A 27,186-nucleotide genomic window follows, 5' to 3' on the forward strand; every position below is an offset into this window, starting at 1 on the left:
AAAATTTCCGTCCCGAGCCTCCACCCACCCCCTGGAATCGCAACCACACTGGGGCATGGTCCGACCACGTGAGGGACTCAATCCCCGCGGACTCCACCCTCCGGAGTAGTCCCCGCTCCACAAAAACATAATCAATTCTAGAATATGAGGAGTGTATTCCCGAAAAGTAAGTATAGTCCTTAACTGAAGGATGTAGCCACCTCCAGCAGTCCACCACATTCAGATTGGCCAATGCCTCCCGCAACAGTTTACGATCCCTTCTCCCATAATGATCCGCCCTCCCTGAGTTATCCAAATGAGGGGTCACTGTAAGATTGAAATCCCCACCAAAAACCAGGGCTCCCCCCTTAAACTTGAGGATCCGAGGGACCAACTCACGAAAGAAGGTCCCCTGACCCTCATTAGAGGCATATACATTTACCAGGGAGTACAAGACCCCCTCAATCAGAGCCTCCAACATAATGTATCTGCCCTGAGGATCCCGCACCACCCTACGTACCTCACAACGGATCCCCTTACGAATAAGAATTCCCACCCCACCCCTCTTAGAAGTGCCCACCCGGGAAGCCCAGAAGGCCTGCGGGAACCTGTGATCCCCAACCAAGGATTCATGGGACTGCAGTAAATGTGTTTCCTGGACAAAGCAGACATCAGCCCTCAAACGGAGCAATTCCCTATAGAAGGCCCTTCTCTTGTTGGGGGAATTGAGACCCCTAATATTATAAGGGACCAATTTAAACGCCCCCATATTCCAAATAAAATAATGACAATGCAAACCCAACCCCAACAGATATGTCCCCACTTCCCCCCTCTCCCCCCCATCCCTCCCCATCCCCCCCTCCCCCACAGTGAGAGTCCCAGATCTCCCACCAACATACAAAGAAGTGAACCATCTCCATGGCCCCTTACACACATCCCACACTCAAACATCAACTATCAAAAATGGTGTGTACAAGGATTCCCCACACCCAACCCACCAATCCCTCAAACTCCCATGTCATAATGTACACTCTCCCCTCCCCCACACTGCACTACCCCCCATATAACACAAACCCAAAACCTTCAACTTCCCCCTCCCCCCTCATCCCAAACCAGGTAGTGTATAACCCCCACAAAACACTCTCCCAAGGGGCAAGACTCAACAGTCCATTCCCTTGGGGGGGAGTCCAAAGACCCCCCGCCGAGACATGAAACTGGCAGTAGAAACAGGAAAAGAACAAATACAGTCAGTCAGCTCTCAGGGGGGAGCACTTGAGGAAGAAGCGGTGGCCCGAAGAGGGGGTCCACCCCCTCGGCCACCCCTCCCGCTCCGGGATCCATTTTCCACTCGTTGCCAGCGGGCGGAGGCAGGACGCCCACCCTGGCCAGGCACCACACCTCCCGCCGGAACAGCCTCCTCAGGGATCTCAATACCCGCTTGTTGCAACAGCCCACGAGCCTCTCGAACTGTGGTAACTCTGGTGTGGACTCCGTTGATGGTAATAACAACTCCAAAAGGGTAAGTCCAACGATAGCGCAAATTGCTGCGCTGCAAAGCCTTGGTCAGTTCCCTGAACGCCCGCCGTTTCTGGAGCGTGCCAGCAGCTAGGTCCTGATAAAACTCCAGCCGGTGACCCTTCCAGGTGACCGTGCCCATCTCCCGGGCTCTGCGGAAGATCCGCTCTTTAAGGACAAAGCTCTGAAGACACAACACTATATCTTTTGGTTGATCCAGTGTCCGGGGTCCCAGCGCGCGATGAGCCTGCTCCAGTCCCGGCTCCAATGTGTCATCTTGCAGGAGCCACCTGATCAGCTTGATTGTAGTAGCACGAACATCCTTAAACTCAGGCAGGTCTGGTAGGCCCCGCACCCTCAAATTATTACGCCGGGTGCGGTTTTCCAGGTCCTCGACCTTATCCAGAAGAAGTTGGTAATCCGCAGACACCGTCTCCAGTGATCTCTGCATTCCGGTTACACTGTCCTCACAGCTATCCATGCGCATCTCCACCACCTCGACCCTCGTGCCCACCTCCACCAGGTCAGTGCGCAACTCCTGCACCGCCTCCCGAACCTGCACCGCCTCCCGAACCTGCACCGCCACCGCAGAGATTTCAGATTTTACCTCTGCAATCCATCGCTGCATATCCGCTTTAGTAAGCGGATCCATCGGTGTACTCTCTGGTACCGGGTCCACAACCATGTCAGCCACAACCGCCAGGGTCCCGCTCAATTTTGCCGCCTCCCCACTGCACGTCTCAGGGCCCATGCTGCCACGTGCAGCCCGGCTCAGCGCTTGTTCCATCGTGCGCTGGCCGGGTTTGTCGCCGGGCAACTTTTTTCGCGTTGCCATAGTGGTCACTGTGACTTCGCACACCTCACCAGCCCCCGGGGACAGAAAATTTGCGCCGTTTACACACCGAAATGATAGTTATTTCGCCGGCCCGAATGGAGCTCTCAGTTCAAGCTCCCATCCGTGGCGATGACGTCACTTCCTATCTCGACTGGGATGTTTTTGATTACTTTTCAAGGCGTTGGCTCGATCACATGGAATTCTTTGCAGATGTATTTTCACGTGACAGATTTCTGCAGATTCACTGGATGTTGCACACATCATCTATTACTGCGAAGAGTACTGATAAAATAAAAGAGTTGCAGAATCATATCCAGTCAAAATGTTTGGATTATTTTATCCCAGGACAGGACATAGAAATCGATGAGACAACAATCGATTTCAAAAGACGCACGGGATATAAAATGTACAATGCACAGAAGCCAACAAAATGGGGCTTGCGTGTATATATTCTGGCAGATTTAAAAACTGGTTATATTGCTGCATTCGAGCCATACTATGGCAAACATACTACATAGTCATTATACAAGAGCCAGGAACACAAAATATTTGAATTTACAGACTTATAATTATTTACATTATGTTTACAATAGCCGTAACGGTGAATAATACAAAACTTTGCTAAAATAATTACGATTGGAACCAGCATAACGTAAAATTTATTATGATAGGAAAAGGTTAATGGTGATTTTAACCATGATTGGGTAGGTTTTTCCTTATGTTTAGTACTGTGATTGGCTTTTTATTTGAAAACTGAAACTTACATAAACAAGAAATTTAGAAAAGCAAACTGAAGGCATATCTATTTTGCCAATCATTTATTCTACTGTAAACACTGATAAGGGTCTTTGAAATGATTATGTATAGCTCCAATTAGAAATTAATTATTTTTTATTTATTCAGTGTTTAGCCTGTCCTCCCAAAGGAACTCGGAATGAGTTACAAATCAGATACTGAAGCATTTATCTGCCTGGTGGGCTCACAATCTGTATACCGTAATGTACTTGGTGGAGGATTAAGTGACTTGCCCAGCGTCACAAGGAGCACCAAAGGGTTTGAACCCACAACCTCAGGGTGCTGATGCTATAGCTCTAACAACTACGCTACACTCTTCTCCAGTTTGTTGTTATTATTGGGAAAAGATGAGATCTGGTGCCAGGTATGAATCTGATTAAAACATAGTATTGATAGATAATGGAATTTGGGAGAGATCTATAGGTCACTGGGTTGGGTTTGATTTGGTGGATATATAGAGGTTAATATTTGGCTGGCGACACTCAGTGTTTTGCTGATCACCACAAGCGTTATGCTTGGGAATTCAATGGCAGGCCATATCCGGGCTTTGATATTGAATTTATGGGTGTTATAGCTGATTAAGTACAATATTCAGCAATTAACTGGCTATGGGGCACCACATAAATAGGATTGATATGCTTCCATTCCTACCATGTTTCCCCGAAAATAAGACCTCTCCGGAAAATAAGCCCTAGCATGATTTTTAAAGATGCTCCTAATATAAGCTCTACCCCCCCCTAACCCCCCGACTCTATCCTTGACACTAGTGCTGCCCAATTTACTGAAAAAATCAGACTTGTCAATTTAGCAACCTCCCCACCCCGGCAAGACCTGACATACCTCCGCTCCGAGGCCTCCTAAAGTAGCAGCAAATGCTCTGAATGGGGCCTTCCCTCTGCCACGACACTGATGACATCATCAATGATACGGCAGAGGGAAGGTCCTGGTGGGGAAGGCCGCCAAGCAGCCCATTCAGAGCGCTGCTGCCGCTGCTGTTTTTGAAGACCTCAGAGATACGGTATGTCAGTCTCACGGTGGGAGGGTCGGTACTTATGCAGTTACCTTGGCTAGCTAAGTCCTGAATACTGGCACTTAGCCAGTCAAATGCCGTCTCTGCCCCTAGCATGCCCCGCAAAACAGCCAGTTGATTTAAGCACTAATCCATTATTTTTTGTGGCACTAACTGGTTAGTGCAATTAAAAGTGTCCAGTTAGCTCTGAACAGGTGATTTAACCAGCCAGGAGCCCTATCTGGCTTATTAAATCTCTTTAAATATCGACCCCATAATAAACTGCTAGAGATTATAAAGTAACACTACATAATAACTGTGTATGACTGTGTGAGATGGATGATCCTGGTAGTTCGTGAATGTGGTTTGTGAATGTGTTATAAACTACCTAGAGCTTGAATGAAAGTTCTATAAATGTTTTTAAATGAAATTAACTTAGGGAAGCACATTTGTTTGAAACCACATTTCCCATTTCATTTCTACAGGGTTTTCCCCTGTGTAGTGGTGGATATATTTTAAAAATGAATCTTCCCTGGAAAAGCCTATTTTTTAAGCTAGTGAAGGAATTTCTTGTTCTTGATGTTATATCTGTTCATTCTGTTGTTCTACTGTTATATACCAATAAAAATATTGAACTAAAAAAAAAAAAAAAAGTACACATGAAAGACCTAAAAGGGCAGTGGAAGGCAATTTTCAATCAAGTTATTTATCAGGGTAACTGGTTTTGAAATTTGTTTTCTCCATACATGAAATACCCGATGCATTGACTCTTGTGTGTCAGTGATTCTGAACTAAAGTGCTTTGCAAAGACATTTCCTTACCTCAGTGACTAAAAGTAGTCCAATCAGATAGCACACAACTGCAATCCCCAAAATCAGCAGCTCCCGTCGAAAACGCTTGCGAAACACAGCTGGGAACATATCAACAATAGCTGTCACCTGGCTCTCTACACAGACAAACTGGGAGTCACACCAAAGAAAAGTTAGAACATTTCATTTTATTTGCCATTCCTCTTACATTTTTTATTAATCATTTTCTCTTTATACTTTGCATGCTTGTGTGTTTAATGTATAGTGCTGTGTGTGTCTGATAGCGCTATAGAAAGTAGTAGTACTTGTTTGATTTCCATTCCCAGGATCACATTTATGACTCATTTTTCTCTCATATTCTATGTTCAGCACTGCAAGGGTTAAAACAGCAGTTCAATAACTGGGTGACCACATTTATGCATCCTTTGCATGGATAAATTTACAAAGTACTAGTACTTATATACATAAAAAAGGCTAGGAATTTTTTTATTAACAAATAAGTTTTCAGATTTCTCCGGAACCCCATGCTGTCCAGATTCCATTACTCCACATGGCATTGGGGCACCTAAATGGAAACACCCATTATAGAATTGCTCTTTAAAAGTATAGGTTCACAATCCTTTATCTGAAATGCTAAAAACTGAATAGAAACATGATGGCACTTCTTCCTATCACTAATATATCTGGCACATCCACAGTAATCATTATCTCTTTCTCTCTCCGAGAGATCCCACATGCCTATCCCAAGCCCTTTTGAATTCAGACATAGTCTCTGTCTCCACCACCTCTTCCGGGAGACTGTTCCATGCATCTACCATCCTTTTTGTAAAAAAGTATTTCCTTAGATTACTCTGGAGCGTATCACCTCTTAACTTCATCCTATCTCCTCTCATTGCAGAGTTTCCTTTCAAATGAAAGAGACTTGACTCATGCACATTTATATTACATAGATATTTAAACGACTCTCAAGATTACTAATTGTAATAACAAACTAACTTCAATATAATCAAAAATGTTATTAGCAGAATGGTGGAAATGCCATATGAAAAATCATTTATAATCAGTAGAGAAAAAGCCTCAACCATTAATAATATACGGACGGCAACCCAATGAGTTTTTTAGCCAGTCCTGATCTGCCTATGAGATATTTAAGTCTGTCCCCATACGCCTTATGATGAAGACTACATACCATTTTAGTAGCCTTCTTCTGGACCGACTCCATCCTTTTTATATCTTTTGGAACGTGCAGCCTCCAGATTTGTACACAATATTCTAAATGAGGTCTTACCAAAGTCTTATACAGGGGCATCAATACCTCCTTTTTCCTACTATCCATACCTCTCCCTATGCAACCTAGAATCCTTCTATCTTTCTCCGTCACCTTTTCAACCTGTTTGGCCACCTTAAGATCATCACATACAATCACACCCAAGTCCTACTCTTCTGTCGTGCACATAAGTTCTTCATCCCATAAACTGTACTGTTCCTTTGGGTTTTTGAAGCCTAAATGCATGACCTTGCAATTCTTAGCATTAAATTTTAGCTGCCAAATTTCAGACCGTTCTTCAAGCTTCACCAGGTCTTTCTTCATATTATTCACACCATCTTGGGTGTCTACTCTATTGCAAATTTTGGTATCATCCACAAAGAGGCAAATTTTACCCAACAACCCAATATTAAAAAGAACAGGACCAAGAACAGAACCTTGAGGCACACCACTGGTAACATCCCTTTTCTCAGAGCAATCTCCACTGATCACTACCCTTTGTCGCCTTCCATTCAAGCAGTTCTTGACCCAGCCTGTCACTTTAGGACCCATCCTAAGGGCACTCAGTTTATTTATTAGATGTCTGTGTGGAACACTGTCAAAGGCTTTAAGAACATAAGAATTGCCGCTGCTGGATCAGACCAGTTGTCCATCCCGCCCAGCAGTCCGCTCATGCGGTGGCCCCCAGGCCAAAGATCAGTGCTCTAAATGAGTCCAGCCTCACCTGCATATGTCCCAGTTTAGCAGGAACTTCCTAAAATCTAAATACACCACATCTAGCGCACAACCTCTATTCAATTCTATGGTCATCCAGTCAAATAAATTGATCAGATTTGTCTGACAAGACCTACCTCTAGTGAATCCATGTTGCCTCCGGTCCTGTAATCCACAGGATTTCAGATACTTGACCATTCTCTGTTTTAAAAATGCTACCATTCATTTGCTTACCACAGAAGTCAGACTTACCGGCCTACAATTTTCTACGTCTTCCTAACTTCCACTTTGGGGAGAGGGACCACATCCATTCTTCTCCAGTCCTTCGGTACTACTCCCAACTCTAGAGACTCGTTGAAAAGGTCAGTCAGCAGAACTACCAGAACTTCCCTAAGTTCCTTCAGTACCCTCGGATGTACACCATCCGGCCCCATCACTTTGTCTACCTTTATTTTAGCTAGCTCCTCATGAAAACAACTCTCTGAAAATTGATTAGGGTCTATTACTCCATCCCTATTCACGTTTGTCTTCTGCGGTCCCGCTCCCAGCACTTCAGCCATGAACAGAAATATTTGTTAAGCAATTTGGCCTTTTCTTTATCAGCTTCTACATATTCCTCCCCTTCACCTTTTGCACTTCTTCCTATCAATAATATATCTAAAAAATGTCTTATCGCCTTGTTTTACCGTGTTAATTATTTTTTCTTCCATTTGTATCTATGCTTTCCTGACTACACGACTAGCCACTCTTAACTTTTCCAAATATTTTTGCCTGTCTTCTTTCTGAGATCTTTTGTAGTTTATGAAAGCTAACCTCTTATTCCTTATCTTCTCAACTACTACTTTTGAGAACCAAAGTGGCCTTCTTTTCCTCTTACTTTTACTTACTTGCCTCATGAATAGGTTTGTCGCCCTTACAATCACTCCTTTCAGTTTTGCCTACCGCATTTCCACTCCTTCTAGACATTCCCTTCCAGACAATAATCCCCCATCCAAACAAAGTTAGTTTTTTTAAAAGTCTAGAACCTTTGATTTTGAAAGTGCCCTCTCTATACTCATCTTAATATTAAACCATACCATGCAGTGATCACTGGATGCCAGATGACCACCCACTGTAACATCAGAAACACTTTCCCCGTTTGTACTTAGCACTTAGTCCAATATTACTACATCTCGTGTGGGTTCCATTACCAACTGCTGGAACAGTTCTCTTTCTAGAGAATCCAGAATCTCCCTACTTATAGAGGACCCCGCAATAGGAATATCCCAATCAACATCCAGCATGTTAAAATCACCTGATGCTAGGGCATGGGGAAAGGGAAGGGAAGGAGACAGAGATGCCAGACCAAGGGAAAGGAAGCAGAGGAGATGCCAGATCATGGAGGGGGAGGGAGTTATGGAAGGGAAGGAGAGGAGAGAGATGTCAGGGCATGGGGGAGGGTAGGAAAGGAAAGAAAAGAAAAGGAGATAGAGATGCCAGACCATGCAATGGAGTGGGAAGAAAGAAAAGGGAGTAATAACAGATCATAGGGGAGGGGGGTGAAGCTGAAATGAATCATATACAAAGCAGAGAAGGGGAACAGGACAGTTTATGGAAGGGGCATAGAAAGAGGGATGGGGAATAGAAAGAGGGAAGTTATCATATGGAAGAGATAGAGAGGGCAGACAATGGATAGACGTCCAACGTACTATTCAAACAATGAAAATGTCTAACTCTCCACATGATGCTATCCTATCAACTATTCTTAAATGACACTTTAATATATTTGGAACAATACAATGAAAAAACTAGTGGTCATTCACAATGCAATGGCAGTGGCTTACGCCAACCGCCAGGGAGGCACGAAGAGTTCCTTGCTATATCTGGAAGCTCGCATGCTATTTTCCAGAGTGGAAAAGCATCTGGTGGTCATGTCTGTGGCTCACATGGCAGGTATAAACAATGTCCAGGCAGACTTTCTCAGTTGGCAGATTCTGGACCCAGGAGAATGGTCCCTGTCCAGGATGGCATTTGAGGTCATAGTCCGTCTGTGGGGAATGTCCGTCCTTCGATCTGATGGCTTCGGCCAAGAACAAAAAGGCAGCCAGATTCTTCAGCCGCCGCCGAGAGGTCGGCAGTGAAGAGCTGGACGCCTTGAAGCAAACCTTGGCCACAAGGAGAGCTCCTCTCTGTCTTTCCCCTGTGGCCCATGTTAGGGTGTGTTCTGCGCCGTATCTTTATACGAGGGCCAGGTGATCCTGGTGGCTCCAGACTGGCCCAGGAGACCGTGGTACGCAGTCCTGATGCATTTGAGTATGGGGAGTAGTCTGTGCCTTCCTTGCCATCCATGGCTGCTCACGCAGGGCCCCATAGCGCTACAAGATCCAGACCACTTTGGTCTTATGGCTTGGCTCTTGAGCGCATGGCTTTAACAGCTAGGGGCTATTCTTTTGCGATCATAGGCTTGCTGTGAGAAGGCTCAGGTGGATCCTTCAGCTCCTTTTGTGGCACAGGTTCTGGATTTCTTGAAAGCGGGCTTTCATAAGGGCTTGTGGTATTGTTGCTCTGTGTTCAGATAGTGGGCCTCACTTGATTGGGTCCCGCTTCTCTCAGGGGTTCTCTTGCAGGGGGCAGGGAGGCTGCAGCCTCCTTTGCGCTTTCCTTGTCCAACTTGGAACTTGAACCTGGTTCTCCACTGGCTGGCTCATCCACCCTGGATCAGATTTCTCTGAAGGATCTTATTATCAAGACTGTTTTCCTTGTGGCAATCACTTTTTGGCACGTAGAGTTTCGGAGCTACAAGCGCTTTCATGCAGAGATCCCTTTTTTTATATCACCGATTCTGCAGTCCTATTGAGGACGGTTCCTTCCTTTCTTCTGAAGGTGGTCTCAGTGTTCCATGTCATTCAGGAAATTCGTCTGCCAGCCTCTATTCCTTCAGGCTCCAAGTCCAAGGACCGTGTTTTGTTGTCTCTGGACATAAAGCGTCTCTTTCTGAGATACCTGGAGGCCACGAATGACTTTTGCCTTTTGGACCACCTTTTTGTGCTGGCGGGTCTTGCCCAGCGGGGCAGGCCTGTTTCTAAGGCTACCATCTCTTGATGGATCCATACGGCTATTTTAGCTACCTATGTGTCAGTAGGGAAGACGCCTCCCCTTGGAGTCAAGGCTCATACTACCAGAGGAATGGCTTCCTTTTGGGCCGAGTTAAAAACTGTTTCTCCTTAAGAGATTTGTAGAGTGGCCACTTGGGCCTCTTTGCATACTTTTACAAAGTTCTACTGGCTTGATGTGGCGGCAAAGCAAGATGCAGCTTTTGGGGTTTCAGTTAGCTCATCAGGCCCTCCCTGATGTACTGGGACTGCTTTGATACGTCCCACTGATATAGATTCCATAGGTTATTGTACATGAATGAAATATTAGGTTACTTACCTCTGCTAATTTTCTTTCTTGTAAAGATCCTCTGGAATCTACACACCCGCCCAGACTTGTCTCTCCAATTCGCAGGTAGCCTACCCAGTAACTGGTAAGCTGGATTTTTGTCCTTGACCAGCCTCACTAAGAATTCTATTCTTGTTCCCTTATGTAAGGTTGGGGTGGGGTGGGGGGTTTACGGGTAGTTGCCCCCTTCTGAACCACATGCTGTATCTCCTTTAACTGAATTTATGCTGTTTTCACATTGTTTATTATTCAAGTTTGTTGTTCTGCAATGCTTGGCCTTAGGGCCCAATTTGTTTGCAATTGTTGTTCATGAGCAGATTTAATATATGTAATGGGGAGTTCCCCATGCCCCCTCTCTTCTTTTTTTTCCTGTTTTGTGCTGTAGTTCTCTGGCTTGTGTACTGACTGAAAGTCCAGGAGTAAGTAACAACAGATGCCTACAGAGGGAGGGGTTAGAAATTGGTTTCAAGTTCCCTACAGTTTCCAGGCTGGAAAAGGTAAATGACCCACTGGTGTAGATTCCAGAGGATATTGACAAGAAAAAAGATTAGCAGAGATAAGTAGCCTAATCTTTCATTCATCCTCTGAGTCTTCCTAAGAAAGGCCCACCAGATCCTGGCCAGCCTCTGAAACTGAGACAGCCCCCTCATGTACCATTCAGTGTGGTTCCAGATGCCCCTTGGGTATTTTGGCCATCCAGAAAGATTCTCCATATTAGATTGGCAAATTCTGGAGAAATTCTGGGGCTCCGCGGCCACTGTGCCCCTGTGTTTAGGATAACTACCATTCTGGGACTCTGGATGGGATTTACTCCCAAACAATGGACCCCTGACCATTCCTCAGCCCTAGAGAACAAAGGGAAGGCTAAGCTATTCACTCCTGCCCCCCTTCATGTGCTACGCAGTATGTGGCGCAAGTGCGCTCTTTGGGCACCCATTCAGCGCAAAACTGGCATGAATTAGGGATAAAGGAGACTGAGGATTCTATTCATACCAGTTTGAAGGCAAAACAAGCTGATTTGAAGCTCCTTAAGATCTTTTAAAAAATCAGGAAATCCAAGATGGTCATTGTGGCAGCATTTTGGTGTCAAAAAAGGGCTCCAAAATGCTTTAACTAAGACAAGGGGCTGAAAATTAAAGAAAGACCCCCCTTCCCTGAATTTTCCTCATAACAGCCTGTCCTGGCAATGTGCTGCAGCCTTCCTCAACTCAAAAGATAGCTGGATCTAGGATAAGAAATCACTTTCTCAAATAGACCACTCCTCCAATGCTGAATCTTCAGGCTGCCAGTCAGACTGAATGAGCCTCAAACCCCCATGGACCCACAGACATGAAAGGGGGAGGCAAAACACAGCCAGTATCCTGTGGGATCCCGCTGAGTCACCTATGGATACTTGACAGCCTATACTCAAGCCCCTTTGACACAGTAAGGTGAGAAATGCTACAAGGGGAATGGACCCCGAGCTCCAAAATGTTTCTGCAGGCTGGCCAATAGGTACCACAGAAGGATTGGCCTATCAACTGCAAACCTCAGTCTGCTTCTCCTCCCTGTAGGCAGAGCTGGACCTTGGCCAGGGGAGCTCTTAGCTCCAAATTCACTCAAAATACTGCAAAAAATAGAAAAATAAAGAAATAAACAGAGCACATCAGAAAAGACTCCTTCTGGCTCACATGCAAAAGAAAAAATGAATGGGGCAGCAGAGCCCTCTAGTGAAAGAGGATGTATTCAAAAGGTGGAGCACAGCTCATGTGCACTGGGACATTACCCAACCATCCAGAATGACACACCTATTACACTAGAAATCTCAATAGCAGACTATGGACTTTTCTTCCAGGAACTTGTCCAGATTTTCTTTTTTAATTCAGGTATGCTAACTGCTGTTATCACATCCTCTGGCAACAAGTTCCAGAGCTTAACTATTCATTGAGTGCAAAAATATTTTCTCCTATTTAACTCCATGTAACTTCATTGATTGTCCCCTAGTCTTTGTCATTTTTGAGTTTGAATTTTGGAAAAGGCAAAAATTAAAGCTAAAATCTAATTAAGAAGGAGTCAAAGAAATGATGTCTTTTATTTTCAGTGGAATATGTGCTGTACCTGGCTGTCTAGTCCCAGGAAGATCAACATAAGGAAGAAGAGGCATGACCAGAGCTGAGACACCGGCATCATAGTCACAGCCTTCGGATATGCAATGAATGCCAAACCTGGTCCTATAGGTAAGACATAATACATATAATGAATGAAGACATCTGATTCACTACCCAACAGAATCATACAAACATTAAATATATTTCTCCCTCCCCAGCTTAATAATAATTATTTTATTTTTTATATACCGCCAAAGCCATAGTAGTTCGAGGTGGTTTATAATAAGAAGGGCTGGACAATCAACGAAAAATTACAATGAATTCTTCAAATACATGTGGAGAGAGAGAATACTTGTAGGGAGGGAGAAAGACAGAGTAATAGTCACAATGTAGGGACATCGAGTACATGTAAGTAGAATACAAGGATAAGGCTTTAAGAGTTCTTGGTTACAAATCGGTTAAACAGGTTAGTTTTAACTAGTTTTCTAAAACTAAGATAGGATGAGAAATACTTAATGATGCTACCCAGCCAACTGTTCTGTTGACTTGCTTGGAAAGGAAGAGTTCTGCCCAGAAATCTTTTGTATCAGCAGGTTTTTATTATTGGGTGGCTAAACATATGTATTCTGCGTGTAGGCCTGGTGGAACAATCCAAGTTAAAATGGGAGACCAGGTATAAGGGGGCCAAACCAAGAATAGATTTGAACACTCTTGCTTCTAGGGGCAGCCAATGAAGTTTTTGATAGTAGGGGGTTATATAATCCCATTTTTTTATACCAAAAATCAGTCGCACTGCCAAATTTTGTATGATTCAGAGTCTTTGAAAGGCTTGTCTCTGTAGGAACAGCAAAGGGTTTCCACCTTTCCTCTAAGCAGCTTAAATCAGAATTGGATTGCCATCCCTCCCACCTCTCTGATCCCAGGACCTGATTGCTTCTAATCGCATCACCAGGTGTTTAAAAGTTATTTGCTGCCTTTGATATTTCTTTTTTATGGGAACAGGCATGAGCAGCTTTTAACCTTGCAGGATCTGCAGGGCAAGGAAGAGGATCTGCAGATCAATTAAGAGGCACTATGGTACAATTTGAAAGGAGGGAATGATGAATATATTTACATTGGTGTGATACACAGGCCTCCTTCACAGATGGAAGACGTAGACATTCAGAATATACTGTATCTAAAAAAGGAGAAGTCTTGCTAATAGGTGATTTTAACATGCCGGATGTTGATTGGGGGTATCCCTATTGTGGGATTCTGTACAAGGAGAAGTGTTCCAGCAGTTGGTAATGGAACCCATATGGGATGGGGGTCATACTGGACTTAGTGCTTACAAACGGGGAAAGTGTTGCTGATGTTACAGTGGGTGATCATCTGGCATCCAGTGATCACTGCATGGTATGGTTTAATATTAAGATGGCACATTCAAAAGCAAAGGTTCTAGACTTTTAAAAAAACTAACTTTGTTCGGATGGGGGTTTACGTCAAAGAATTATTGTCTGGATGGGACTGTCTGGAAGGAGTGGAAATGCGGTGGGCAAAACTGAAAGGAGCGATTGTAAGGGCGACAAACTTTTTTCTGAGGCAAGTAAGTAAAAGCAAGAGGAAAAGAAGGCCACTTTGGTTCTCAAAAGTAGTAGCTGAGAAGGTAAGGAAAAAGAGGTTAGCTTTCATAAACTACAAAAGATCGCAGAAAGAGGAAGACAGGCAAAAATATCTGGAAAAGTTAAGAGAGGCTGGTCATGTAGTCAGGAAAGCAAAGATGCATATGGAAGAAAAAATAGCTGACATTAAAACGGGGAGACAAAACATTTTTAAAATATATTAGTGATAGGAAGAAGTGCAAAAGTGGCATTGAGAGACTCAGGTGAGGAATATATAGAAGCTGATAAAAAGATTGCATTGCTTAACAAATATTTCTGTTCTGTGTTCATAGCTGAAGTGCCGGGAGCAGGACCGCAGAAGACAAATGTGAATAGAGATGGAGGAGTAATACATCCTGATCGATTTTCAGAGGGTTGTGTTCGTGAGGAGCTAGCTAAAATAAAGGTAGACAAAGTGATAGGTCTGGATGGTGTACATCCTAGGGTGCTGAAGGAACTTAGGGATGTTCTAGTGGAAGTTCTGACTGACCTTTTCAATGAGTCTCTAGAGTCAGGAGTGGTACCGGAGGACTGGAGAAGGGCAGATGAGGTTCCTCTCCACAAAAGTGGAAGTAAGGAAGAAGTAGGGAATTACAAGCTGGTAAGTCTAATGTGACCATACGTCCCGCTTTGAACGGGACCATTCCATTTTTAGATCCCCTGTACTGTTGTCCCCACGCACAGCTTTGGGATGCCAAAATGTCCTATTTTCAGAAAAAGCATCCTGAAGCTGTGTGTGGGGACAACGGGACAGGCAATCGCAGAGCCTGGGCTCTCTCCTTGCTTCCCCACTGATGCAGCAACAGGGCCAGGCCAGGTGAGTGCTGCGACTGCATAACGGCTGGCCCAGAAGCCTTCTCCCCGATGTTAATTCTGATGTCAGAGAGGAAGTTCCGGGTTAGCCAGGCAGCGATTGGCTGGCCTAGAACTTCCTCTCCGAAGTCAGAATTGATGTCGGGGGAAGGCTTCTGGGCCAGCTGTTGTGCCTGGCCCTGTTGCTGCGTAGGCGTTGATGGAGGGGAAGCAGGGAGAAATTGTCGTTGTTGGTGGTGGTGTGGGGGGAGGCAGGGAGAGAGAAAGAAAGAAAGAGTTAGTATGGCGGTGGTGGCTTGGGGGGGGGCAGGGAGGCAGCGGTGGCTTTGGGGGGCAGGGAGAGAGAAAGAAAGACTGAAAGGGGGGGGAGCAGGGAGAGAGAAATAAATAAATAAATAAAGGATGCACAGTTAGAAGGAAATGCAACCAGAGACAAGGTAGGAAAAATGATTTTATTTTCAATTTAGTGATCAAAATGTGTCAGCTTTGAGAATTTATACCTGCTGTCTATATTTTGCACTATATTTGTCTATTTTTCTATAGTTGTTACTGAGGTGATATTGTATTGCATATTTTAAAGTCATCTGTATTGACCTCTTTTAAACATTTTTTTCTGCATACAGTGTGCTTTGTGGTTTTTTTTATTTTATTTTATGGTTACCATTATGAATTAATAAGATATTGTGTACATGAAAAATAACTGGAAGAAATTGGGGGTGGGGCTGGGGCAGGATTTGAGCGGGACTGAAAATCAGTAGATATCCCATTTTGATGAAGAAAATAAATGGTCACATTAGGTAAGTCTGACTTCTGTGGTAAGTAAATTAATGAAAACACTTTTAAAACAGAGAATGGTTAAGTTTCTGGAATCCTGTGGATTACAGGACCGGCGGCAACATGGTTTCATTAGAGGTAGGTCTTGTCAGACCAGTCTGATCAATTTCTTTGACTGGGTGACCAGAGAATTGGATAGAGGATGTGCGCTAGATGTGGTGTATTTAGATTTTAGCAAAGCCTTTGACAGTATTCCACACAGACATCTAATAAATAAACTGAATGCCCTCAGGATGGGTCCTAAAGTGACGGGCTGGGTCAAGAACTGCTTGAGTGGAAGGCGACAAAGTGTAGTGATCAATGGAGATCACTCTGAGGAAAGGGATGTTACCAGTGGTGTGCCTCAAGGCCTGTTCTTTTTAATATTGGGTTGACGGGTAAAATTTGCCTCTTTGCGGATGATCAAAAAGGTGGGTTTTCAGTCTGCTTTAAAAAAAGGGAAGGGAAGGGGCTTGACTAACAAACTAGGGTAATTTAGTAAATCTAGTACCAATATGCAGTTTACAGGATACATTTGACATAGCTACAGTGCAAGATTTATCAATATAAGTTTTTATCCTAACCTGATACATACCGTGGATCTAGGACAATATAGATTAATAGTTCTTTGCAATCTATCAGTCTTAGGCAAGGAAGCTAGGCAAAGAGGTATGTTTTTATTGCTTTTCTAAAGTTGAAGAGTCTTTTAAGGGATCTGATCTGTGGGGGCAGTTGATTCCAGTGGCTCAGTATGAAGTGGGAGTAGAAATGTTGTTTGGCGGTTTGCAGTTGAATGGCATGACCAGGGGGTGTTTTGAGGTGTATTTCATCCTGGTTCGGCACGTACAGGGGAAGCTTAATCGACATGTAGCCGGTTGCCATGTCATGCAAGGTTTTGAACGCTATCATCAGGCTCTTGAAGACACAGAATTTGGCTAGAGGCAACCAGTGAACCAACAATAGAACCTGGGAGACAGGGTCAGGGGCACGGAGGCTTTTTAGAAGGCTGATTGCCGCGTTTTGTACATGGTGTAGACCAGCGGTCTCAAACAAGCGGCCCGTGGGCCGCATGTGGCTCTCCAGGTTTTATTTGCGGCCCGCGGTCTGGAGGCCATCATTCTCTTCCTTTTGGAGTAGCAGCCGGCTCGTTCGCTCAAAGCTGCGGGTTGGCGGCTCCTTGCGCTATCCACTCCTGCATCGGAAGCCTCTCTGATGTCACAGCATCAGAGAGGCTTCAGACGCAGGCGCGGATCTCGCAAGGAGCAGCCACCCGCGGCGCCAGACACGCTGCTGCTCCAGTGGCGTACCAATGGGGGGGGCGGTCCACTGTTCTCTTCCCTGCAGGGCCGACCAACTCTGGCAGCCCGACGTCAATTCTGATGTCGAGAGGACGTTCGGGCTAGCCAATCACTGCCTGGCTACCCGGAACGTCCTTTCCGATGTTAGAATGGACATCGGGCAGCGAGAGTTGGTCGGCCCCGTGCAGAAGAGAAGCAGGGAGATGGCCTGTTCCCAATAGCGGCGGCAGCAGCAGCAGCCTATTCCGCGGCGGCGGTGGCATGGGGGAGGGCAGGAAGGAAGGAAGAAAGAAAGAAAGAAGGTGGGGTGGGGACAGGAAGCCAGAAAAAAAAAGCAAAAAATGGGGCATGGAGGGAGGAAGGAAGAAAGAAGGAGGGGGGACAGGGAACCAGAAACAAAGCAAAAAATGGGGCACGGAATCAGAGAAAGACAAACAGAGAAAGAAAGAAAAAGTTGGGGGAGGGAATGAGGTCTGGAGGAGAGGAAGCATACAGGAGGCTGAAAGAAGGGAAGAAGTATTGGATGCACAGTCAGAAGAATAAAGTGCAACCAGAGACTGATGAAATTACCAAACAAAGGTAGGAAAATGATTTTATTTTCAATTTAGTGATTGAAATGTGCCACTTTTGAGAAAGAAAAGATATTGAACTTTAAATGTGCAGAAAAAAATAGAGTACTTGGAGGGCCGCAGAAAAAATAGTTAATGTCTTATTAAAGAAATGACAATTTTGCATGAGGTAAAACTCTTTATAGTTTATATATCTTTCCTTTTTAACTGTTAAAGGAAAGTTTTATAAACTATAAAGAGTTTTACCTCATGCAAAATTGTCATTTCTTTAATGAGGCATTAACTATTTTTTCTGCGGCCCTCCAAGTACCTACAAATCCAAAATGTGGCCCCGCAAAGGGTTTGAGTTTGAGACCACTGATCTAATGTGTTGCTCTGGACTTCCATTTTAGCCTATGAGCATGACCTGATAATGTTTGCAGTCAACCAGGTCTGCACCGTTCTAAGCCTGAAATACTGCAGTCTTGTGTACCATAGAGACTTTAAGCCAGCTCCTACAGAATTTCTTGATGAATGATTTATGAGCTGATGGACTGAATTTCATTGTTGTCAATGCATTTTGTTCCTTTTTCATGTTTGACATTTTTTCAATAGGAGGTTAGCTTTAGTTAAGAGTGTTATTATTCCTTTTTTTAGTTTAGACATCCATAAGTAAGTTATGCGTTTCTGATAAGGTATATTTCCAAACACGCCACATTAACACGTTGTTTTAGTTAAGAGTTTTTCTTACTATTTTTTTTTGTTTGTTTAGACATTATTGTGTCAGTGTTAAGGGTTATGGGATTATAGTTACTTGCTTTGTTTGCCTTTCTCCTGCAACCTTACACAATCTTTAGATACTTTGGTTATATGGACTCCCCGAATGTTGTCTGTTCTCTATCTTCCCTGCCCTTGCACCCTGTACTCTCTACTTTGGCCCCCACGCAGCGCCCTAATAGCCCTGTCGTTTATAATGCCACCCTCTGCCACTTGCCCTATGTTTTACACAGATCTAGTGTGCACGCACGGACTAGAATAACGCGGACCGGGCTTGGCAATTCCCTGGTCCCCTATTTTGGCCCCATTCATCCTGCCATTAGGAAGCGTGGAACATACACGATCACTTTGCACTGTGTTCTTTGTTATGGTGCTCGAGCAGCTCTGGAAACTAGTCCAGAGGAGACAGCCCATAGAGAACTTGAGTTGTGTGAGATACAGGCTTCATTTGCGCAACTTTTTCTGTTTCTGAAAACCCAGTTGTTTTATTGATATTGCTATCACCTTCTTAGTGCCCTTTACTACTTAGTAGGATTTCTTTCTTTCTCTTTTTTTTTTTTTTTCTTTTCTCGGGTTTATTATGTTTTTCTGTGCCAGTGGAGGATAACAGCATCACGTCATTGCCTATGTCTTTTGGCCTATGCTACGCTTATTTCCTTTTGCCTTCTTATTCCTTTTCGTTAATGTATTATATTAGGCTTAATTTGCAAGAGTGATTTTAGATTCCAGGATATTTCTTGGAATATAGGGAATGAGGCTTGTTTTATTTCTTTATTTTAGTTACTGGGCATTCAAGTGTTAATGAACAATAGTTCTGTTAATTTATTCCCCTAGAGGGGTAGCTGCCTAACTGGATACAGCCATTAATTGTCAAATGTACAACCAATGTAAAAATTTTTCCAGATATTTCTATGCTTAATGTTTTTTGTTTGTTTCCTTTTACTTTGAGGTATTATTGTTATACACATGTTTATCGTGAGTCCTAATGAAGCTGGCGTCATATTAGATTAAGGGTGATAGTAAAAGTGCCTTCTCAATTTTACTAAGCTTGACTTCTGAGTAATGGCCTTTCCTCTCCTCCTGGATGTGGATGATGTTGTGACACCAACTACAAACCCTTATCTATACCCCAAATCTAGAGGGTGGAAGCCTCCTACGTGTCGGCTTCCAGAGGGGAATTTTAGAGAGGAATGAGGACAAATCAGAGGAGAATCAGGAGTAAGACCTGTATGAAAATGTAGGCAGAAGAAGATGCAAGCATAAGACCTGCATATATTGTAGGTGAAGACCCGTGAGAACCCCAAATAGTTATATTTCTAATAGAGGCATTATGCATATGAATTCAAACTTCTAAGAAGTCATTTTCCTCTCTGCCAGTAAAAGAGAGATTCACCTTTGCTCCAGAAACTAGCAGTCAGATCTCCTGACTGTGGCATCACTGTTTTGGAACTTTTCAGAACAGTACAGTACATGATAAGAAGTCCTCCTAAGAAGTGGTAGCGAAGGACAGTGTAACTCAGGAAGGTGGGGGCTTGTTCTCTGGAGTTATTAGCCTTAGTATTGGGAATGCATTTGTCAGGGAAATATAAAAAGGTCAGTTTTGGCACCAGGTGACGTCATGCTTCAGTATGGCTCCATGATAAGTGTATAGACCATTCAGCCAATAAAAATGACATATGTGACAAACCAATGAGAAGTGAGTAACTAGGAGGTACCCCAAAGTACTGAAATAATGTATATAAGTGACATGCTGGGTGGCAGAAGAGAAGTAGGAGAGAGAAGAGAGAAGAGTCAGACCCAAAAATAACATCAGATTGCTATTTCATATGTATGCTATCCTTTGTAGCCAATATGCTGTACTTTGCTATTTCATGTGAGTTGCCTTTTGCTTTTTACTAATAAACCTATCTTATTGTAACTGTCACTGTCACAAGGTCTTTATTATGGGCTGATGATAAGATTTCACAGCATCTTATCATTAGGAAGCAATGTGCTGAGTGGAACAGTGTCCAGGACAGCTCTGATGAACTGTAGAGTTTGAAAGGGCTGTAGCTGGGATTTTGGAAAGTTGATTTTGAACCTCCCAACTTTAGAGGAACCACGTAGTTCGTTGGGTCACTACAATAACCCCCTGAGATCTTTGATGAGCCAGTTGTCCAGATACGGAAACACTGCTTCTACAACTAGGCACTTGGTGAACACTCTTGGAGATGAAGCCAGGCCGACGGGTAGCACTCTGTATTGGAAATGTAGATTTCCCACCCGAATTCTGAGGAACTGTCGAGAGGATGGATGAATGGGAATGTGAGTGTAAGCCTCTTTGAGATCTAGAGAACATAAGCAATCATTCTGATCTAAAAGGGGATAAAGGGATGCCAGAGACAACATGCAAAATTTTTCTTTGACAAGAAATTTGTTGAGTTCTCTAAGGTCCAATATAGGATGCAGATCACCCGTCTTCTGCAGAACTAGGAAGTTATGGGAGTAAAAATCCCTGCTCTGCTGTTCCAAAGGAACTTCCTCGATGGCACGGAGATGAAGCAGAGCTTGAGCTTCCTGAAGAAGAAGGGTGGTCTGCGATGAATTGGAAGGATATTCTCTTGGAGGAAGATCCAGTGGAATCTGGAGGAAATGAAGATAGTAACCTTCCCTGATGAATGAGAGTACCCAGAGGTCTGTTGTAATGATCTGCCATCATTGGTAAAAATGATGGAGATGACCCCCAATGGGAAGGGGAGAGGACAGAGGTAGAGCGATTGAGGGTATGCTCTGTAGCAGATGGCCAAAAAGGCTGAGAGGCCTGAGGCACGGCAGGAGTCTAAGGTTTTTACTGCCTTTGCTGTTGCTGTTGTAATTGTTTCTTAGGAGGCGCTCGTGTATAAGGAGCTGCTCTCTGAGGAAAACGCCTCTGGTAAGATGAAGCCCTTAGAGGTGGGAGGCTTAGGCTTAGGTCGAATGATGGAGCAAATGATTTTTCATGCTCAGACAATCGTTTAGTAGCTGCCTCAATCGAGTCATCAAACAATTCATTGCCCTGACAAGGGATGTTGGCCAGACTATCTTGAAGATAGGGGTCCATGTCTACAGTGCGGAGCCAGGCAAGCCAACGCATTGCCACTGAGAAGGTCGTGACCCTCAAGGAAAGTTCAAATGAATCAGAGTGGAAGTCAGATGCTGGAACTCTGGAAGTTGATGTTGAGGAATATACCTGAAAAAATCAGGCAGGGCGTCAACCAAATGCTTGAAATAAAAAGTAAAAACAAAATGGTAATTCAAAACTCTAGTTGCCTTAAGAGATTTTTGATACAAGCGATGACCAAATTTGTCCATGGTCCTGCCCTCTCTTCCAGGAGTGATAGTGGCATAAACTTTAAAAGAACATAAGAATTGCCGCTGCTGGGTCAGACCAGTGGTCCATCGTGCCCAGCAGCCCACTCACATGGCGGCCCCCAGGTCAAAGACCATCCAGTGCTCTAAAATGAGTCCAGCCTCACCTGTGTACGTCCTAGTTTAGCAGAAACTTGTCCAGCTTAATCTTGAAACCCTGGAGGGTGTTTTCCCCTACAACAGACTCCAGAAGAGCGTTCCAGCTCTCCACCACTCTCTGGGTGAAGAAGAACTTCCTTATGTTTGTACGGAATCTATCCCCTTTCAACTTTAGACAGTGCCCTCTCTTTCTCCCTACCTTGGAGAGTGTGAACAGTCTGTCTTTATCTACTAAGTCTATTCCCTTCAGTATTTTGAATGTTTCGATCATGTCTCCTCTTTTCAAAGGAGAAAAGGCCCAGTTTCTCCAATTTCTCACTGTAAGGAGAGATTGGCAGGATTGGTCCTTTTCAGAGAAGACTCCAGAAGAAGGGACTGATGGAATAACTGAGATTTCTCAAAGCCTTTGCAGTGGACCATCCTGTAACGAGATCCCAGCTTTCCTGGAACAGCAGGAATGGAATAAGGTGTTTTAAGATTGCGTCTGAGACAGAATCGATTAATGGATAATTTGAGAGGCTCCGCAGGAGGATGAGATATACCTATTTCCTCTAAATACTCCATAGAGTACTTGGAATCAGAGTGGAATGTAGAAAAAGAAACCTGATTTGAGGAAGGGCAGCTTTGAGGGGAAGTAGGTGACCTCGAGGTGCCTCGCAAAGCAGAAAACGAAGGTGAAGCCTCTTTGCAGTACTGATACCTAAGGTTGAATATGCAGGTACAGATGACTCACTGAGAGAATGGATAGAATCCCTCACAGGAAAAGAACCATAGTGGTAAGGCTCTGCAGGTGGTGTCCTCGACTTCGGAGTTAGAGGCCTCGAAGAGTCTCTAGGCCTGGAGGAGCGAGGCCTGTCTCGAGAAGAGGACCTGGGCCTCAATGGGTACCTCTACTGATGTAGCAAATTGTGCCTCAAACCATAAAAGTCCCGCTGAGAGGAATGTCGAGAGGTCCTCATCCTATGCTTCGAGAAGGGCAGTGCCTTATGTGAGGAAGGAGGGCTGGAGGCTGGAGATCAAGGTCGAGACACCAAAAAGGACTGAGCTCTTTTTGTCGAGGTATCTCGAGGCACCAGCAAGGACTTGGCTCCTTGTACAGAGTGCTTAGGCTCCAGACGAGACACTCACAAAGACTGGACTCCTTGCATTGAGTGTATAGGTTCAGCTCGAGGCACTGTCAAGGACTCGACTCCTTGTGCTCAAGCTGGGCTGCAGGAAGCAGAGTCGAGACAGGAGTATGTTTGGCAAGCATATTACCAAACTCCTGAGGCATAAAGGTCTGGATCATAGCCTGCAAATGTGAAACCGAGACTTGATCTGGTACATTTGGTATGGCTATATTCTTCAAGGAAGAGGAGAAAGAATGATGCTTTGATTTGGAGACATGCTTCTTGGGCAGCTTCAGAATCACTGCTGGAACAGACTGCTGCACTACCTGACCTGAGGAAGACAGCAAGGAAAGTGGCTCCTCAGGAGAAGACTTAGCAGATTTGCTCGAGGATGAGGACTTCCCAAACGTGGAAGGTTTGATTAAGGTCGAGGTAGAAGGCGAGAGACCCGTAGAAGACTTGACCGGAGCTGAGGTCGAGGTCGAGACCGTGGTTAGTGGATCCATACCGCCGAAGACTTTCACCACCTGAACTCGACGTTTAAGCAAAGCAAAGGGTAACAAAGCGGGCACACGACTCTTGAATCTGTGACCGGCTGGGACATAAGAATTGTTGCTGCTGGGTCAGACCAGTGGTCCATCATGCCCAGCAGTCCGCTCATGCGGCGGCCCTTTGGTCAAAGACCAGCGCCCTAACTGAGACTAGCCCTACCAGCAAACGTCCTTGTTCAGCAGGAACTTATCTAACTTTGTCTTGAATCTCTGGAGGGTGTTTTCCCCTATGACAGACTCCGGAAGAGCGTTCCAGTTTTCTACCACTCTCTAGGTGAAGAAGAACTTCCTTACGTTTGTACGGAATCTATCCCCTTTCAACTTTAGAGAGTGCCCTCTCATTCTCCCTACCTTAGAGAGGGTGAACAACCTGTCCTTATCTACTAAGTCTATCCCCTTTAGTACCTTGAATGTTTTGATCGTAGACTGAAAAATAGCCGTGGTGAAATCGAAGCCAACAGGCTGAGGCCACGAGGCAGGCCCCGATGTGACATGAAGAAAATAAAGAAAAATAAAAATTTTTAAAAAAGTAAAATAAAAACACGCAAATAACACAGCAACCCTGTCTTAAAAAGAACACAAGCCGTGGTGAGAGAAGGCACAAAGTAGACCAAGTCTAGAGCAGTGCATCGAATAGGACTTCTCGGCTCTGCGGAAAACTGAGAACCGAGGAGACGTGCGCCCTGCATCGGGGAGAAAGGCACTCACGCATGCGCGGTGCGGCAGTTGCAAACTTTCTAAAGTTCTTCAAGTCTGCTTGCAAAGCTACCACATCAGGGCTCTGTGGATGATGTCACCCAAATGTTGAGAATAGGCTGCCTGCTTGTCCTGGGATAATATGCTGCCTGCTTGTCCTGGGATAACAAATAGTTATTGGCTTAAAGTAATTGGTCCTTTAACATAATGGTTGTATGTTCATAACTTTTTCCAGAGTTCTATAGTTGATTTCCTCTAATATATATAAAAGAAAAAAAACAATAGCAGTAATAATAAATGCAGAAATTATTATGCAGAATGACTTTAGACTTGCATCTATTTACTTCTGAGCATGGAAAGAGATATCTTACATTACAACTAAGCCACAAAGTGTATACCTGATTCAGCCACCTGTGAAATGGGTACACCCTGCTCACGAGCCATGAAACCCAGCACAGAGAAGATGGCAAAGCCAGCAATGAAGCTTGTAATGCTGTTCAGGAAGCAGAGTGCAATGGAGTCCCTGCAGACAAAGAGAAGGAAAAGAATATTGCTGTCTCAATGTATCATGATCCAGTAAAGTGAGGAATAAATCCACGCAGAGATCCTGGATGGTGGCCTTAACAATGTGGTATCTTTCTAGACACTGCTGGTTGGTCAGGCCTGGAAAGCAGGAGCGAGGCCTGAATGCCCTCCTGCAGTGGGGTCTCTGATGCAGCCTTTCATGATCTCTCTCCTCTTCTTGCAGCATGATTTCTGCTACAATCAGAGCATTCACGTCCATTTTCCACAGAGGTGCAGGGCACTACCACTTACCAAACAAAGCAGAGCAAATTAGAATCTCCACATTCCCCTGGCAGGCAGTTACCTGACTCCTTCCTGTCCCTCCCCCCAAGCAAATACAGGTGTGAAACTGATCACTCACTACTCTGCAGCTCCTGCCACAGGATACAGAGACCAAGGTGAATGAGTAAGATGAAATGGAAGGAAGATAAAGAGCTGGAGATGCTGATAGGAGGTAGGAGGGATGGGAAAGGGGCTGTTGCAGGGGTCTGTGAGACATAGAGAGAGAAACGGGTATACAAAGAAGCAGGGAAGGTCAGGTACAGAAGGCCATAGGGAGGAGGACACAAACACTGGCAAACTTTCTTCCATTGCCTGTGTAGATGCAGACAGAAGACAGCTTTTGTTAGTAGCACACAATCGGGAGCAGCTTAGACGAATTAGAACGCACAGAGCAAACTGCTGTGATTTTGGTTATCGTACTTGTATGTTCCTGCCATCAACCCACCCTCGGAACGCCCAAGGCCCGCCTCCATTTTGTACGACTTACGTTGGACGTAGTAGGACATTGGACGTATCTTTTGTCGGCTTTCGATTGTCGTCACTTGGACGACTATAATTCATCCAAGTGGTGCTTTAGGCCAATGGTTCCCAATCCTGTCCTGGAGGACCACCAGGTCAATCGGGTTTTCTGGTTAGCCCTAATGAATATGCATGAGAGAGATTTGCATATAATGGAAGTGACAGGCATGCAAATCTGCTTCATGCATATTCATTAGGGCTATCCTGAAAACCCGATTGGTCTTGTGGTCCTCCAGGACAGGGTTGGGAACCACTGCTTTAGGCCATTTTTGGGACGTATTTATTTTTTGATTATGAGCCCCTTATTATTGATGTTTATTCATTCTTCCCCTTTTCCGGTTCTTGAGGATTACAATTAGGGTTACCAGACATCTGGATTTACCCGGACCTGTCCTCTTTTTAAAGGACTGTCCAGGCATTCGGACAGCTTTTAATAACGTGGCACTTTGTCCAGGTTTTGAAAAGCTTCCATCTCGGGACAGCGTTGGGAGGGCATCTGCACATTGAAAAGGCGCTGCTAACCTTTTCAGAATATGACCTCGCAATGATAACCCGATTGCAATATATAATATAGGTTTATTAGTAATAGACAAAAGTCAGCTTACATGGAACAACAGTACAGCAGATCGAGCCAATGGATAACATACAGAGTAGCCGGATACTGCTATGGATCCATTCTCAAGCTTAAGCCACCCGGTATGCTACTTATATACTTTAGTTCAATAGCCTAGAGTACTGCCTAGTTACAGATAACATACTCACTTTCTATTGGGTTGACACATCTATTATATCTATTGATTGTATAGTCTGCATACTTATCATGGAGCCATATTGAAGCATGATACCACCCAGTATCAAATCTGACTCCTCTATTTCCCCTGACACTGCATTCTTAATATTAAGTTCAATAATTTCTGAGAGTAGGCCCCCTCCTTCCTGAGCTTCATTGTCACTTTGTCAGCAGTGCAGATAACTGTTGGTAGGACATCTTGTATGGGTTTGTCTTCTTGGAAAGTTCCAAAATATCCAATGCTGTTACAGTCAGCAGATTATTTTCTAGCTACTAGAGCAAAGATGAACCTCTTACATAAGCATATTGTTTCTGCTGACAGGGAGAAATATGTTTCTTTCATTATTCAGAAACCTGCATTTAATAGCACAATGTCTATCTTAAAAATATCCTCTGGGGGTCTCATAGGGTCTTCACCTACATTTTCATGAAGGTCTTACAACTGATTCTCCCTCAACATGCATGGATGTAACGTGGTGAGGTCGCACACATGTGTTTAATGTCATTGTATCACATCTGCGCACATCTAAAATTGATTTGTTTATTGTAATCATTACAAAGCAGAACAGATTTGTCTTTGTCTGAAAAGTCCCTGTACCCCTCCTATTTTTCTTGCTCCGCTTATAATGGTTTTCAACTGCTTTGGTACAGACTGAGGAGCTACAGCTAAACCCAGGGAGGCAGGAGATGGAGCCAAAAAATGTAGAAGATGCCTTCTACACAATTCACAATTAAAGGAGAATAACCCACTGGTTCAAGACTCTAATCTAACTAATCTAATCCTTAGGTTTGTATACCGGATCATCTCCACGTTCGTAGAGCTCGACACGGTTTACAGTAGGAGAAATAGGAAGGAACTACAACTCGTAT

At 44.3% G+C, this 27,186-nt stretch overlaps 1 protein-coding gene across 3 annotated transcripts in view; it reads right to left on the bottom strand.

Annotated features, from left to right (window-relative positions):
- The window catches only part of LOC117363972 (sodium- and chloride-dependent betaine transporter-like), a 208,580-nt gene that overhangs the window by 48,949 nt on the left and 132,445 nt on the right, over window positions 1-27,186 (bottom strand). For all 3 annotated transcript variants that reach the window (XM_033952635.1, XM_033952636.1, XM_033952634.1), the window contains 3 exons: window positions 24,560-24,684; window positions 12,441-12,553; window positions 4,955-5,092 (listed from right to left, as the gene is read on the bottom strand). In XM_033952635.1, coding sequence (XP_033808526.1) covers window positions 4,955-5,092; window positions 12,441-12,553; window positions 24,560-24,684 — 376 coding nt within the window. The remainder of the gene's footprint in view (window positions 1-4,954; window positions 5,093-12,440; window positions 12,554-24,559; window positions 24,685-27,186) is intronic.

Source organism: Geotrypetes seraphini, chromosome 7 (genome assembly GCF_902459505.1).
Source record: "Geotrypetes seraphini chromosome 7, aGeoSer1.1, whole genome shotgun sequence".
Classification (NCBI taxonomy): domain Eukaryota; kingdom Metazoa; phylum Chordata; class Amphibia; order Gymnophiona; family Dermophiidae; genus Geotrypetes; species Geotrypetes seraphini.